General features: G+C 40.5%; 1 protein-coding gene across 8 annotated transcripts in view; it reads left to right on the top strand.

The window, feature by feature from the left end:
* The window catches only part of cacna2d1 (calcium voltage-gated channel auxiliary subunit alpha2delta 1), a 692,512-nt gene that overhangs the window by 454,971 nt on the left and 220,045 nt on the right, over positions 1–17,496 (top strand). For all 8 annotated transcript variants that reach the window (XM_087999530.1, XM_043713764.2, XM_043713767.2 and 5 more), the window contains 2 exons: positions 4,084–4,134; positions 4,233–4,332. In XM_087999530.1, the coding sequence (XP_087855656.1) occupies positions 4,084–4,134; positions 4,233–4,332 (151 nt within the window). The remainder of the gene's footprint in view (positions 1–4,083; positions 4,135–4,232; positions 4,333–17,496) is intronic.

The raw sequence follows: 17,496 nt of genomic DNA, 5'->3' as shown, positions 1-17,496 counted from the left end.
TGCACCCTCTCTAGTGCCAATACATCCTTTTTCAAGTAAGTAGACTAAAACTGCATGCCATTTACAAGTTTGCTGAAGACAACACCATAGTCGGTTGAATCTCAGATGGCAACAAAACAGACTACAGACAGGAGGTGGAAGACCTGGAAAAATGGTGCATTGAGAACAACCTAGCTCTCAATGCCGGCAAAACCAATGAACTCATTCATGACTTTCGATGGGCTGTTACTCATGCCCCCCTGCACATTAACAGCACAGAGATGGAATGAGTGGAGAGTGTCAAGCTCCTGGGTGATCCACAACAAGTTTTCTTGGACTGTTCATGTACAAAGGTCCAACAATGTCTCTTCTTCCTCAGGCAGCTGAGAAAATTTGGCATGATGGCAAATAACCTTGCCAACTTTTATAGGTGTGCCATCGAGAGCATTCTGTCTGGATGTATCACTGCCTGTTATGGCAACTGTACCATTCAAGATCAGAGACGGCTACACAGAGTGGTGAACTTGGCCCGGACAATCACAAAGGCCAGCCTCCCATCTATAGAATCATCTACCAGGCCCACTGTCGAGGAAAGGCCACCAGCATTCTCAAAGATCCATCCCACCCTGGCAATGTTTTTCTGCAACCTCTACCATCAGGGAGAAGGTACAGAAGCCTGAACATACTCACCAGCTGGTTTTGAAACAGTTTCTACCCTACTGTTGTTAGAATACTAAATGGACTCTCAAACTCTTAACATTTGTCTGTACCTGTGTTTTTGTTTTGCTGCTGTTTATTTATTATTTACTTAGCTATGCTACTTAACTCTGTGATCTGCTTGTGTTACTCGCAAGACAAAGCTTTTCACTGTGCCTCGATACATGTGACAATAAGTTTAATTCAATTCAATACACCAGGAATGGCCTCGCCAGCACCCTGTACAGCTGCAACATAACCTCCCTGTATTTAAACTCAATCCCTTTAGCAACGAAGGACACAATTCCATTTGCCTTCCTAATTACCCTAATTATCTGCAGACTAACCTTCTTTGATTCATGCACAAGGATACCCAGGTCCCTCCTCTTAGCAGCATACTACAACTTTTTAACCATTCAAGCAATAGTCCTTTTTACTGTTACTCCTACCAAAATGGATGACTTCACATTTATTAACATTGTATCCGATCTACCAGACCTTTGCCCACTCACTTAAAATATTTATGCTTCTCTGCAAAATTTCACTGTCCTCTGCACACTTTGCTTTGCCACTCATCTTAATGTCATCTGCAAACTTTGACATGCTGCATGTGGTCCCCAACTCCAAATCATATATGTAAGTTGTGAATAATTGTGGTCCCAACACTGATCCCTGAGGCATACCACTTGTTACTGTTTGCCAACCAGAATAACACTCATTCATCGCCACTCTTTGTTTTGTGTTAGTCAACTAATCCTGTATCCATGCTAATACTTTACCTGTAACACATACATCTTTATCTTATGCACAGCTTCTTGTGCAGCATCTTGTCAAAGGTCTTTTGGAAATCTAGATACACCATATCTACTGAGTCCCAGTTGTTCACCTTGTTTGTAATGTCTTTATAGAATTCTAAATGATTAGTTAAGCATATCCTGCCCTTCTTGAACACAGGCTGCATTTGCCCAATGGGACAATTGCTATGTACATGCCTTGCTATTTCTTCCTTGATAATAGACTCAAGCATCTTCCGCACTACGGAGGTTAAGCTAACCAGTATATAATTCCCTATCTTTTGTCTACTGCCCTTTTTAAACAGTGGTGTCACATTTGCTCTTTTCCAATCTGCTGGAACTGCTCCAGAGTCCCTTGAATTTTGGAAAATTATCTCAAGTGCACTTGCTATTTTTCCCATCATCTCTTTCTGTACCTTGGGATGCATTCCATCAGGGCCAGGAGACTTGTTTATCTGAGCCCCAGTAGCATGCTCAACACTTCTTCCTCTTCCATGGTAATGATAGTTTCCAGGTCCTCACCTACCTTCATCTCTTTGTCAGTTACTGGCATGCTGTTCATGTCCTCCACTGTGAAGACTGAACAAAATACCAATTCGATGCTGAGCCAATTAATCATATCCCATGACTAAATGCCCCTTCTCATCCTCTAAAGGACCAATGTTTACTTTTATCACTTTTCTTCATTTTCTATATTTATAGAAACTTTTGCCACCTGTTATTATATTCTATGTTAGTTTTTCCTCATGTTCTATCTTACTTTTCTTTATAGCTCTCTTTGTGGCTTTCTGTTGATCTTTAAAGTTTTCCCAATCTTCTAGTTTCCTGCTGTTATTGGCCACTCTGTATGCCTTCTCTTTCAACTTGATAGCCTCCCTCATGGCAGATTACCCACAATTCTTACAATCATTTCGTTTCACTGGCATATACTTATGCTGAGCACTTTGAAAAATTGGGTTGAAAGTCCTGCACTGCTCATTAACTGTCCCACTATAACGTCTTTGTTTCCCCTCTACTTTAGCCAAATCCTCCCACATCCTATTGTAGTCTCCCTTGTTTAAACATAGTACTCTGATATTGGATTTTATCTTCACACTCTCCATTTGTATTCTGAATTCAACCATACTATGATCACTCCTTCCAAGAGGATTCATAATTATGAAATCTTTAATTATTCCTGTCTCATTACACAGGACCAGATCTAGAATAGCTTGCTCCTGGTCAGTTCCATTACACACTGTTCAGGAAAACTATCCGCAGATACACGCAACGAACTCCTCCTCAAAGCTACCCTGACCATGCTGGTTTGACTAATTGGCATGTAGATTAAAATCCCCATGATAATTGCCATACCATTTTTACAAGCAGTAGTCATTTCTTAGCTACTGTGCTCATGTAAATACATGTGACAGTAAACCCAATTTTCAATTCTAATTCTAAACGTTTGATGGTACACAGTGTGGTTATTTGTGGGATGATGTGAGCAATAATGTTAGTGAAGATAATGTTGATAAACCATATGATATTGCACTTGAATCAATTTGGGAAAAGTTATTTCATTCTGATGATGAAGAAGATAGTGAATCTTAGGTACTTTAATACAAACTCAATGCCTGTTCTGTTGCTAAATTGAATTCATTTCTGCAGAGAAAACCTGAGTAAAATTGCATACATTAATAGGTGTGATGTTTGGTTTTGATGAATTTGATAAATTTAATGAACTTGGCGTTCATCAGTGAACTTACAGAAATTAATGTCTGCCTCTATTATTTACTTTTAAGTGATATAAAGTAATGACAACTCTTCCAACTTCTTTGTCCTACTTTTGGGTGTTGGATTGGTGGGAACAGTCTCCAACATAGCAGTTATAACAGCAAGGTAATGGGAAAGGGTGGAATTCAGCCTCTTCAAAAGTGTTACTTGTCTTAAAGTTGACTCTCTACCTATTGACTGAATGTTTAGTCTTAGAAACTCAACTTGTCCATAACTATATGAGGTAAGTACATTACTAGTGAAGTACTAAAGGAGTACAGCATTGCTATTTTCCAATACAAATTGCCATTAAAGAACCCATTGCAATATTTGAGAAAGAGCATGAGTGTTCTTAACTGGCTATTTGCATTACTCCTATTTCTGGGACCTTGTGTGTACAAGTTAGCTACTGCAGCTGCTTATTTACCAATAATATCTAAACTTTTAAAATAATTTAGTTGCTTGTAAATGTGGAATCATCTGTGTTTTGCAGCTCACTTATGATTTGATGTTATTGATACCAACGTGAATAAAATGCTACATTTTGGCTCATTGTAGAATTACACAATACAAAAGGAAGTCATTTAGCCAACTGTGGCTTGTGATAGTTCTTTGAAAATTCTGTCTAATTGATCCCGCTTAGAGCTATTTCTCCATTGTTAGATTACATTACAGCTACTGCTCCAGCTGTGCTTCTGCACTGGCCACAAACCTTGGCAGAACACTATGCTTGTGATATGCTGTTAAAGAATAAAATAATACATTCCTGAAAGCCTGCAGCAGCTACACTTAAATATATTTCTGTATGGTTTCTCACATTGTGAAGTTAGTGGTGCATCACTGATTTGTTCTACTCTCTCAGGTACATTCAGGGAGCTGCTTCACCCAAGGACATGCTCATTCTTGTAGATGTGTAAGTACTGCTCAAGTCTTTAGAACATTGTAACTGTTATTTTCTCAGTTAAGAGTGAAACATTTACCATTTTTCTTGTTTCCTTTTCTACTAAAAAGGAGCGGAAGTGTTAGTGGGCTAACATTGAAACTAATTCGGACATCAGTCTCTGAGATGTTGGAAACACTATCTGATGATGACTATGTGAATGTGGTTTCTGTGAGTATTGTAACCATAACTCATTATCCATATGAAGTCCAGCAGTGTTTTATCAGTGACATTGTACTTTATAGGTACAAAGGCTGTTCCACTTGTCCATGTTCCCAGTGTACTCCAAGGGTTTGTGTGTCAGAGATTTAGCTTAAAGCTATCATCCTGATCCTCCAAACATGTCTGAGCTGGTGTGGCTCCTGCTGTGAATGCACAATTATACCACCTGTATGTCAGTTATTATACAGCAATTCAACAAAATGTGGAATCATTGAGAATAGGTGATATGCAGATGCTGGAAAGAATACGTTTGATGGGATAAATGTGTTTTTTTTTAATTATTACAAACTGAAGTTTTTAAATTGAACATATTAGTCAGTACAGAATTAAAAATGCATATCAATAACTGATGTCAAATTGTGCTCTGTGGAATATCTTAATCGTATTCAGTGTGTGCATCAGCTATCAACCCAGATTGGTTGTCTTAATTAAATAAGACATGGCTTTTAGGAGTAAAGTTTTGTGCTTTTTCAGACTAGTTTGAATCAAACTGGTGGTTTCAAATTAAATTTTTGAGTATCCTAGTTAATAAAAATGAGGATGGGTCTCTCAAACCATCTCGGGGTTTGGTTGCTAGAAGGAGAATCACATGCCTTAATTCAGTTTGAGTGTCAGCTGTTGTCTAGGGTGATGTTTTGGGCCTGTAGTCCAACTCTGCTCCATCATTCATTTTATTGAAGATGATGATGGTCATCATTATTATCAGAGTTTATACAATTACATGTGTTTCTAACATAGGCAAAGGTTACAAATATAAGCCTTCTTTAGAGTATGTTGTTTTCATTCCATGACATTGTCTAAGTTGAATGCTTTCAGTGTAATTTCCATAATGGTTTTTTTTTTGTAAAGCAATTTACTACTTTTTCTTTGAATATCTATTTTTAGCTAAACTAAACCATAGGTTCCCACAAGTAGAGAAGTGTAAATGTGGAACAGAAAAAAAATGATGTACAGTTATTTTATTTTGTTCCTGAGAGTGGATGGAAGGTTATATTTTAATGATTGCTGTCATTTGGTGTCTGAAAACTTCAAGTCTGCTTCTCTCATACTATGCCATTCTTCTGACTTTGCCAGGTCAGAATCTGTTAGAGGCCAGATTATAGTATCTGCTCTCGCCCCAAAGTATCTCCTTTTTAAGAGGTGCAGTTATTTGACCTGCTTGGACATGTGATCACAGACCCCTAGGGCAGGCAGGACCTGAACCCAGACCTTCCACCCTTGAAACATAACCACTGCACACATCCAAAGGGCCCTTTTAAGAAAGAAGTGTAGTTATTTTAATTAATCTGTTTACGATGTTATGACACACCTTTGGTGAATGTGTGACTTAAACCCTTAAAACTCAGTTCTGAAGAAGGGTCACTTGTCCCAAAACATTTTCACACCTGTTTTCTCTCCACAGCTGCTGCCAGACCTGCTGAGTTTCTCCAGCAACTTCTGTTCTTGTTTCAGATTTCCACCATCCACAGTTTGTTTTTTTGGCTTATTATAAAGCTACTTTGGGTTTTCTTGTGACAGCAACTCAGCGAGAATGGAAGAACTTGCATTCATTTTTCACATTCTCAGGAAAAGTTCAAAAATACTTCAAAAGGTATTTTGTTGAATTGAAGGGTATTCATGGTAATGTGAGGGCATGCACAGTCAATTTTGATTCTACTAGTCCCCACAAACAACAACTTGCCAGGTAATCTATTTCTCATGTTATTAGCTTTTTATTTTCTTCATTCATGATGTGGGTTCAGTGGCGAGACCAGCCTTTATTGCCCATCTTTAATTGTGCAGAGGGCAGTTAAAAGTCAACTACATTGCTGTTGGTCTGGAAACATCAGATTGTTAAGGATGGCAGTTTCCTTCCTTAAAGGACATTAGTGAACTAGATGGGTTTTTCCTGACAATCGGCATCATTAAATGTTTAATTCCAGATTCTTATTGAATTCAAATTCCGCCATCTGCCATGGTCGGATTTGAGCACCTATCCCCAGAATATTACCTGGGTCTCTAGATTAACAGTCCAGCAGTAATATCACTAGTTCATCGCCTCCACTCATCGCTGGATGATGAATGTTGGCTAGAGGAACTCCTCGCTGCTGCTTTCAATAATTCTATGGAATCTTTTACATTCACTGAGAGAATAGACAACTCCTTGGCTTAACATCTCCTTTGAAAGACAGTACCTCTGACAGTGTCAGTTTAGATAATCTGCTCAAGTCTCTGAACTGGGAATTGAATCTCCAACCTTCTGACTTAGAAGCAAAAATACTGCCACTAAGAAAAAACATCAATGAATCACCGCGAATTGATGAATTAATTGAATGCTGGACTCCATTGGAACACTAAGTTTGTAGACAGGTGGGCAGCAGCAAGTTAATAAATTAATACAGCAGTTATTGTAGCAGTGAATTAAAAAAAGAGCAGAGGGCACCTGATAATCAATTAATAAAACAACAGATGCAACCAAATTAATTGAGAAGCAGGCTACAGTGATTTGATAAATGCATGGACCAGGAACACACCAGTGAATCAATAAATTAATGGAGCGTGGCGTATTAGCAGATAATTATGACCATGTAAATTAATGAAGAACTAAGCTCCAACATATTGGTGAATAATAGAAAGGTGAGTATTCCAACCAATTTGATGAATGGAGTTGTATGCACATCTCACATGCTGCCACAATCTGCAAAAGTACTCATATGTAATTGGAATAAGTTCAGAACTTTTCTGGATTTATAAAGAGGCAGTCAGAATTTAGGTGGAAGCTTAATATTAAGGAAGTCATTGAAGACAATTTCGGAGAGTAAATTTACTCAAGTTATCGTGAAAGACTTTTATCTTTTTTTAACTTATGCTTTCTGAAGTCCATTAACCTCCACAGGAGCATCAATTGATAAGTGAGAAACATAATAAAGATAGGGAATCAGCAGAATTACTTGGAAATCCAAGATGAACATAGTAATAGGAGTAGGCCATTCAGTTCCTTGAGCCTGCTCTGCCATTCAATAAGATCATGGCTGATCTGTGGCCTGACTCCATATATGAAGGGCTTTTGCCCGAAACGTCGATTTGGCCTGTCCTTGGATGCTGCCTGAATTGCTGTGCTCTTCCAGCACCACTGATCCAGAATCTGGTTTCCAGCATCTGCAGTCACTGTTTTTACCTGACTCCATATACCTGTCTTGTGCCCATAAGTCATCTTACCCTTGTTTAATAAAACCTTGTCTGCCTCAGATTTAAATTTAACTATTGAATTAGCATTAACCACCATTTGAGGAACAGATTTAGAAATATCCACTATTATTTGCTTTCTAATATCTCCCTAGAATGGTCTGGCACTAATAATTAGATTATGCCCCCTGGTTCTAGAATCTTCAACCAATGGAAATAGTTTCTTTATTTACCCTGTCTTTTCCTATTCATATCCTGAAAACCTCAATTAGATCACCCCTTACCCTTCTATATTCTAGTAGATAAAAGCATAATTTGTCTAATCTCTCCTCAGAATTTAACCCAGAAGTTCAGGGATCATCCTTGTAATCTTGCACTGAATGGCCTCCAGAGCCAAAGCATCCTTCCTAAGCTGTGGTGCCCAGTTCTACATGTCGTACTCAAGTGGGGCCGAACTAGGATTTGAATAACTGCAGCATAATGTCTGCATCCTTTTACTCCAGCCCTTTAGATGTGAAGGCCAGTATTCCATTGGCCTCTTGACTATTTTCTGAACCTGTTCATGGCATTTTAAAGAGCTAAGCATCTGAACTCTGAAATCTCATTGGACGTGCATACTATTTAATTTTATGACTTCTTCAAACAAAATCCGGATCTATCCCTTTTTGATCTGAGATGGATAACCTTACACTCACTCATATTGAAATCCATCTGCCACAGCTTTACTCATTCACTTAATCTCCTGTCATAATTTTATGCTGTGTCGACACTACCCATAAGGCTGCCCATTTGAGAAAATGGTTGTAAAAATTCTAGGTTGTTCTTGACATCTTGCTTCTTGCCCACAGGCTTTTTGAATCCTCGCTGCTTCATTTACATTTAAATATATATTGAAATTGGATCACACTGAGGAAATCACTCCAGAGAGATCAAAAAGAGACTCCTTGACTTAGTTTGGAGGGAAAACAAGCCTGCAATCTAAAGCTGGGAATTAGAAATCTTGTTGGGCTCTGTGTTGTCAACTTTTCCTCCATATCCCTTGTAAAGCAAATTTGATTTTGTTTTTACATTAATCTTGGGGTCAGTCCTCTGCCTATTTCATGATATTAGTTCATTCTTCAGATATGGATTATGCAGGTGATGCATTTATTCCCTTGTATCCTGAAGACATTGAGATTTATGATGTGCCTCTGGATTCACAGGTCGGTGAGAGTGGGTAAGGCTGTCAGATTCCTTTCCCTGAATGACATGAGTTATTAATACTTAAATCCAAAGTTGTATATTTACATGTTGACAGTTCTGCTTTTATTTGTTGTAAGATACCACAGTGCACTACCCAACATGTGAATACACAATTTTGGATTTAAGTTCCAGTTGCAGTAAGCAACTATTTCATTCAATACACTGATGGACTGAAGTCCAAACTTGATTGAATATTATTCTTATTCTCTTCTGTAATTATAGGCATGTTACAATCATGGTACAGAAAGCAGTGATTGTGATATCTTTTAAATATATGTTTTAATATAAAATTATTTTAATTAGGGCTTAACTTTTTTGAAAAAAAAATTAAATTAGATTTCATTCGTAACGATTGACTTTCATTGAAATAACTGACAGCATGAGGCAGGTTTATTGAATTATCTCATAGTAAAAGATCCCCTAGAATCACAAACATGGTCCAAGTTAGCATTCAGTTTGAGAGTGAGCTTGGGTCAGAAGCAACTGTTTTAAACTGAACAAGTTAAGGAGAACATTAATTTCAAGGAAAAAGCATATAATGACGCAAATGTCAGTGATAGTCCCAGAAGACTGAGATAAATTCAGAATCCAGCAAAAGAAGACGAACAATGTAATAAAGACAGAGAACATAAACTGTGACACCAAACTTACAAGGGTCATAAAACCTTACAATGAGAGCTTCTAAAAAAGGAAGAGGGAGGTTAAAGAGAACATAGGCCCTTTAGAAAATAAATCTGAGGAAGGAGAGAAAAACAGGTAACTCTAGGCTAGTTAGATTAACTCATATCATTGGGAAAATGTTAGATTCTGTTATAAGTAAAAAGAAACTAGCAGGTGTAATATATTCAGATTTCGAGAGAGCATTTGATAAAGTATTACAGGGTTAGGTTGATAAGATGACAGTCCAGGGTTTTGGTGCAGTATATGAGCAAGGATGGAGGCTTGACTAATTAATAGAAGACAGAGCATTGGGTAAAGGGGGCATTTTCAGAATAGCAACTCATAACTATTGGAGTATCAAATGGATTTATGCAGGGGCCAAGTTTTACTTGCAATGTATACTAATGAGTTGGAAGAAGAAGGTGTATGTACTGTAGCCAGGTTTGTGCAGGACAGTGGTGAGAATGACACAAAAAGTGTGCAGAAAGATATGGACAGCTTAAGATAGTAGGCAAAATCTTGGCAGATGAAATATAATATGGAAAAAATAATTATTCTGCACTTTGGCAGGAAGAATAGAAGAGTTGAATATTGTTAACTGCAGAAAATCTGTAGAAAGCTGCAGCACAAAGAGAAATTTGGGACTCCTTATGCATAAATCACAAAAGGGTACCATCCAAGTTCAGCAAGCAGTAGGGAAGGCAAAATGAATGTTAACCTTTTAATATAAATGGAATGTGATATAAAAATGGGGAGTACTTGCTCAAATTATACAGAGAATTTGTGAGATCACACCTAGAATACTATGAACAGTCTTGGTCTCCATATCTACAGAAGGATATGCTGGCATTGGAGGAAGTCCAAAGAAGATTCACTAGATTGGTCCTGAGTATGAAGGGGTTATTTTTTGAAGAAACATTGAGTAGGTTGGGTCTGTACTTAGTGAAATTTAGTAGAATGAGAAGACGACCCTATTGAACCATAAGGTTATTAGAGGCTTGACAGGGTAGATGTGAAGATGTTGTTTCCCTTTGTGGAAGAGTCCAGGACCTGAGGGCATAATCTCCGATTAAGTGGTCACCCATTTTAGACAAAGATGAGGAGGAACGTCTTCTCTCTGAGTGTAGTGAATCTGTGGAATTACTTATCGTAAAGGGCTGCAGAGTCTTGTTTGTTATGATTATTTAGGCCTGAGAGATTTTTTTAATCAGGAAGGGAATCAAGGGTTATGGGAATGAGGCAGGAAAGTAGAGTTGAGGATTATCAGATTCACTATGATCTCATTGAATGGTGAAGCAGGTTCAGTGGGCTGAATGTCCTACTTCTGCTCCAATGTCTGATGGTCTTATAGCACAGATGATTTACACTGTATTCTATCTTATTGCCCAGTGCTATAATCTCTTACTCCCTAATTGCAGTGTTCCTTCCAATTGTCTTCCCTTCTGTAGAATGCAAAGATAAAGAGGCCAATTTAGAGAACATAGGACATCAAACATTACACCACAGTACAGGTTCTTCGGCCCTCGATGTTGCACCGACCGGTGCAACCAATCTGAAGCCCATCTATTCTGTGCTATTCCATTTTCATTCATATGTCTATCCAATGACCATTTAAATGCCCTTAAAGTTGGCAAGTCTACTACTGTTGCAGGCAGTGTGTTCCACACCCCTTCTACTCTGAGTAAAGAAACTACCTCTGACATCTGTCCTATATCTATCACCTCTCAATTTAAAGCTATGTCCCCTCGTGCCAGCCATCATCATCCAAGGAAAAAGGCTCTCACTGTCCACCCTATCTAACCCTCTGATTATCTTGTATGTCTCAATTAAGTCACCTCTCAACCTTCTCTCTAACGAAAACAATCTCAAGTCCCTCAGCCTTTCCTCATAAGACCTTCCCTCCATACCAAGCAACATCCTGGTAAATCTCCTCTGAACCCTCTCCAAAGTTGTTGCCAATTTGGTACCTTGCCAATTAGCTATACATAACTGACTGGATACAATGAGTGTTAACAGGTTGCTTGAGCCTGTTGGTCTGAGCCTGATACTATCTTCTTTTATTTCTACGTGGTTCATTTCCAGCAAGAATCAATGGAAAGCTCGGGCAACTGTCTGTGTGGAGTTTATACATTCTCCCTGTGTCTTTGTGGGTTTCCTTTGGGTACTCTGGTTTCCTCCCACAATCCAAAGATGTGCAGGTCAGGTGAGTTGGCCATGCTAAATTGGCCATAGTGATAGTGCATAAGTCAGGTGTAACATAGGGTAGGGGAATGGGTCCGGGTGGGTTACTCTTTGGAGGGTTGGTGTAGACTTACTGGGCCGAAGGGCCTGTTTTCATACTGTCGGAATCTAAAAAGAAAACAGGAGATTCTTGCTAGATTATTTTAGTCAAGATCAACTGGGCCACCTGACTCTACTGGATTAAAATAATACATTAGTCAAAAATAAACTTAGTTCCCAAAGTGTGATAAGAATAAAGAACTTACAAATAAGCATGAATGCATTTAAAGAAAACAAGGTAAGTCCATGAGGGAGTAAGGGATGGAAGGATATAATGATAGGTTTCATGAAAAAGTGTGGGAAGAGGCTTATGATATAGACAACTTTGATCAAATAGCCTGTTTCTATGCTGCGAGCTTTATGGAATCTGATATAATAAAGATATTGAAACAACAGAGGTTGATGTTGCAGTTATAGAAACACACCTAACCATTGTTGTGCCACATCATTAGTTTATCTCAGCTGTCTAAACAAAAAAAACCTGTAAATTTGTGCTTCCAAAGTGAAGATGGTAATGTCACAAAAAAAAACTGAAGCACATTTCTCTTTTTTTTAAGATTGGTTATAAGGTGAAATGTACACAACAAATACTTTGCCCTATTCTGGTCCAATTTAACCCCAGCAAGAAAGTATCAGAATGAGATTTTTTTTTTCTCCCATGCCTATAAAACCAAGCAAGGTAACCAAATTAATGGCTCCAATGGGTTACATAACACCAACTCATCTATAAACCAGAGTAAGATACATTTTTCCACAGCTAAGCATTACCTTTTACTACAGGTCACAGAACACTATTGACAGTAGAGTGGCATTGATTTGCCTGGCTATCGTGGTGTCTCATTAGGTGTGGCAGAAAGATTCCGAAAACCTATAGAGGAAAGGAGGTATTGTGGCAATTCAGTGGTTCAATATATCTAAAGCGTGACAAATAAAACCTGAAGGAACTGCAGTTACTGGTAAATCAGAAACAAAAACTGAAATTGCTGGAAAAACTCAGCTGGCCTGGCAGCAACTGTGAAAAGAAATCAAAGTTAACATTTTGGGTTCGCTGACCCTTCCTCAGACCAGAAACATTAACTCTGATTTCTCTTCACAGAAGCTGCCTGACCTGCATAGCTTTTTCAGCAATTTCTGTTTTTATACCTAAAATGTACATTGTGTTTTTTTGGAAAACTTTGTGACCTGTAATTCTCCTTTGGAAATATAAGCAAACTATCCAGATTTAGCTTTGCACTTAGCCTATCCGCAGATGTCTTTATGGACATGGCAAGGCATGCTAAAGAGTTTGAGGGTTCATCAATAAGTTCAGCTGGACTTAGCTATGGTGGTTAAAAATAATGATGTTGGATTTAGTCTGCAGTTTCGGCTTCAGAAAGAGACTCAAGGGACTGACTGCTATCAATGCTGTAAGCTCTGAATGAAATGAGGTTATTGGCAAATTGCTGGTACTCTAATGAGATAAGGTGACTGATACGTTCTGGCCTTTCTACTCCTTATTCTATACATCATTGGGAATGCAATAATTTATTTCTATCTAGTTTTGCGATCTAACCAGCTTAATGGGATTTCTTGCCTGAGCCATATGTTGTATGTTATCTTGTTCTCTGAGACAAAATTGTAAATTGTGTTCCCCAGTAGTTAACTGTGAAAATGATGCCTGCAATCATGGTACACAAGTAACTGTTTCAGGAATGATTAGTTTCATTATTTAATTTCTAAACATTTATAGTCTCTTCTCACTGCATCACTATAATCAGTCCTGTGAAATTCCATGCTAAACTCACTTGCCAATATGATATGAGATGAACAATTATAGTCAGCATTGACAATACAGTCGAAGAATCTGGTGCTGGAAAAGCACAGCCAGTCAGGCAGTATCCGAGGTGCAGGAGAATCAACGGTTCGAGCATAAGCCCTTCATCAGGAATCTTCCTTCTCACCATCTGCTTCACCCTCCCCTCTGACCTATCAAAATCACACTCCACCTCCATCTACCTCTACTGCCTTCCCAGCTATCGTCCCGATAGCTCCACCCTCCTATTTATCTCTCAGCCCCCATGTCTCATCCCCCAATTCCAGATAACACTGTGCCATGAAAGTTGGTAAGAACCAATAAACTGTCTGTAAAATGAACACTACGTAGTATTCAAGAGAAAGAATAACATCCATTGAAGTGATCTCAAGTGTGTAATCTAATCTCAGGCTTTGAGAACAACTGGAAAGAACTGGAGCACCAGTCTGATGATTTATGAGATGTGAAGGACACAAGTTAGTACATTGTTGCTTTAAGAAGTGTCGACTACAGATTGTGTGTCAAACATTTTCAAGAAAGTTCATGTTGTGTGACATTTACCACTGTGCTAAATGTGATGGATTTGGAACATGCAGCAAGGTGATGGTGACAAATCGGAGAGGTGGGTGGAGCGGATAGATGGGAAGGAAGATGCATAGGTAGGACAGTTCATGAGAGCAGTGCTGAATTGGAGGGTTGAATCTGTGAAGAGGTGGGGGGGAGGGGGAGGGGGGGGGGGAGAGGGGAGTTGGCGAAACTGGTGAAATCGACGTTGATGCCATGTGGTTAGAGGGTCCCAAGGTGGAAGATGAGATGTTCTTCCTCCATGAGTCAGGTAGTTTGGTTTGGCAAAGGAGGCCCAGGACTTGCATGTCCTTGGCGGAATGGGAGGGGAAATTGAAGTGGTCAGTGGCAGGGCAATGGGTTATTTGATGTGTGTGTCCCAAAGATGTTTCCTGAAACATTCTGTGAGTTGGCGTCCTGTCTCCCCAATGTAGAGGAGACCATATCAAGAGCAATGGACACAATAAATGAGGTGCTTGGATGTACAAGAAAATCTCTGCTAGATATGGAAGGATCCTTTGGGTTCTTGGATGGAGGTGAGGGGGAAGGTGTGGGGCGCAGGTTTTACATCTCTTACGGTGGCAAGGAAAGATGCTGAGAGTGAAGGGTGGTTTGGTGGGGTTGGGGGGCATGGACCTAACGAGGAGTCACGGAGGGAATTGTCTCTGCAGAACACAGAAAAAGGTGGGGAGGGAAATACATTTCTGGTGGTGGGGTCTGAAATGGCAGAGAATGATGATTTGGATCTGGAGATTAGTGGGGTGGAAGGTGAGGACCAGGAGGGTTCTATCCTTGTTGCGGGGTGGGGTTCAAGGGCAGAAGTACGGGAAGTAGGTGAGATGTACTGGAGGGCATTGTTGACCATGTAGGAGGGGAAATTGCGGTCTTTGAAATAGGAGGCCATCTGGGATGTCTTGGAGTGGAATTGCTCCTCATGGGAGCAGATACGGTGGAGCAATTGGGAATAAGGAATAGTACTTTTACAGGATAAGGGTTGGGAAGAGGTGTAGTCCAGGTAGCTGTGGAAGCTGGTGTGTTTGAAGTAGATGTCCGTGTTGAGTTGGTTCCTGGAGTTTGAGATGGAGAATTCCAAGAAGGGGAGGGAGGTGTCTGAGATGGTCCAGGTGAACTTGAGGTCATGGTAGAAGGTGTTCATGAAGTTGATGAACTGTTCGATCTCCTCATGGGAGCACAAGGTGGCGCCAATACAGTCATCGATGTAGCAGAGGACAAGGTGGGCAATGGTGCCAGTGTAACTGTGGAAGATGGACTGTTCCACATACCTGACGAAGAGGCAGGCATAGCTGGGACTCATGTGGTGCTCTTGGCTATCCCTTTTGTCTGAAGGCAGTGGGAGGATTCAAAGGAGAAATTGTGGAGGGTGAGGATTAGTTCCGCCAATCGAATGAGTAAGTCGATGGATTGTACTGGTTGGATCAGTGGGAGAGGAAGAAAGGGAGGGTTTGTAGGCTTTTGCCATGGTGGATGGATCTGTACAGGGATTGGATGTCCATGATGAAGATGAGACGTTGGGGGCCAGGGAAATGAATATCATGGAGGAAGTGGAGGGCGTGGGTAGTGTCCCGAATACATGCAGGGAGTTCCTTGACCAACGGGGACAAGACGGTGTCAAGATATGAGGAGATAAGTTCGGTGGGGCAGGAGCAGACAGAGTCAGGTTTGTGATTTTTGGGTAAGAGGTAGAACCGGTCAGTGCAGGGTTCCTGAACTGTGAGGTTGGAAGCTGTGGATGGGAGATCCCCTGAGGTGATGAGGTTGTGGATGGTCTGGGAGATGATGGTTGATGATGGGAGGTGAGGTCACGGTCAAGGTGACAGTATCTTCTCCTCCCTCCCCTCCGAGCCATCACCATCACCCCCCCACCTGCATCTATCTATCGCCTTCCCAGCTACCTTTCCCCCAGCCCCTCTGATTTATGTCTCAGCTCCCCCCACCCCCAACTCCTGATGAATGGCTTACGCCTGAAACATTGATTCCCCTGCTCCTCGGATGTTGCCTGACCTGTTGTGCTTTTCCGTTGCCACAGTTTTGAACAAAATGTTTCTGATTTAGGAGATCAGTCATCTCAGTTTCAGGACATTCCTGCAGACGGTCTTCAAGTAGTTTTCTACATTCAGCCACTGTAAACTACTTCTTCATTGGACTTCCTTTCATCATAAGATTAGAAAGGGGATGTTAATTGATGATTGGACAGTGTTCAATCCCAGTTGTACCTCCCGAGATAATGAAGCCAAACAATGACTGTATACAGCAAGCCCTGAACAATATCCAGCGTTAAACTGAATGTTACGAGACGAGATACAAAATGAGTGCTAATGCTTGTAGACAAGGAAAGAAAGCTTTGGTTCAGAGAGCATGTCATTGGCAAAATAAAGGACAGCTGTATCTAAAAACATCAATTAAGATACAGACTGCCATTTGGCAAAATGGAAGACAGTTCACATTTGGAGATTATTGAACTCATGTTGAGGCCAGATGCCTGTAAAGTGCTTAATCAGAGGAAGAGGGACTCTTCCTCCAGCTGGGGTGGGTTTCATATGAACAGTATAGCAGACTGTGGGCAGCAAGTGAGCATGAGGGCAGGATGAAGCAGAGTGGTTAGCACTGCTGCCTCCAGCGCCAGAGACCCGGGTTCAATTCCCACCTCGAGCAACTGTCTGTGTGGAGTTTGCACATTCTCCATGTGTCTGCATGGGTTTCCTCTAGGTGCTCCGTTTTCCTCCCACAGTCCAAAACAAAATGTGCAGTTTAGGTGAATTGGCCATGCTAAATTGCCCGCAGTGTTAGATGTAGGGGAATGGGTTTGGGTGGGTTGCTCTTCGGAGGGTTGGTGTGGGCTTGTTGGGCCAAAGGGCCTGTTTCCACACTGTAAGTAAGTAACAGGAAGGACCGGGTCGTGCTTGCAGTCTGAGCACATCTATTCCACAGAGTGGTCACCCAGTCTGCTTTTGGTCTTCCCAATGCAGAGCAGACTGAGCTGTGACATCAAGAATGCCTATCTGTGCCCCTGACTCTAGAACCCCCTATCACTCCTGCTCGCTGGCCCTCCCTGCTGTACCACAGAGCCAGTCATGGTGCCACTGATGTGGCTACTACTGTTGCTTTCCCCTGAGAAAACATTCTCACCCTTCCCCATCCAAAATGATATGTTTGTTTGAGAGGGGAAAAGCCGTGGGAGACTCCTGTACTGCCTGCCTATCTGTCCTGGCAGTCACCCATCAATCTGGCTGAACCTTTGCTGCGACCATGTCCCTGAAAATTTTATCTATAAATTTTTCTGCCTCCTGTATACTTTTCAGTGAGTCCCATGTTCATTTCAATTGATTGATGTGGTCTGAGAGGAACTGCAGGTTACACACTTCCTGCAGAAATCGGGACATTTAACTTCT

The sequence above is a fragment of the Chiloscyllium plagiosum genome, unplaced genomic scaffold (genome assembly GCF_037043375.1).
Source record: "Chiloscyllium plagiosum isolate Xiang-an unplaced genomic scaffold, Cpla_swu_hap1 HiC_scaffold_23, whole genome shotgun sequence".
Classification (NCBI taxonomy): Eukaryota; Metazoa; Chordata; class Chondrichthyes; order Orectolobiformes; family Hemiscylliidae; genus Chiloscyllium; species Chiloscyllium plagiosum.
The sequence above is the reverse complement of the archived record's forward strand: the minus strand, read 5'-3'. Positions and strand labels throughout refer to the sequence as shown.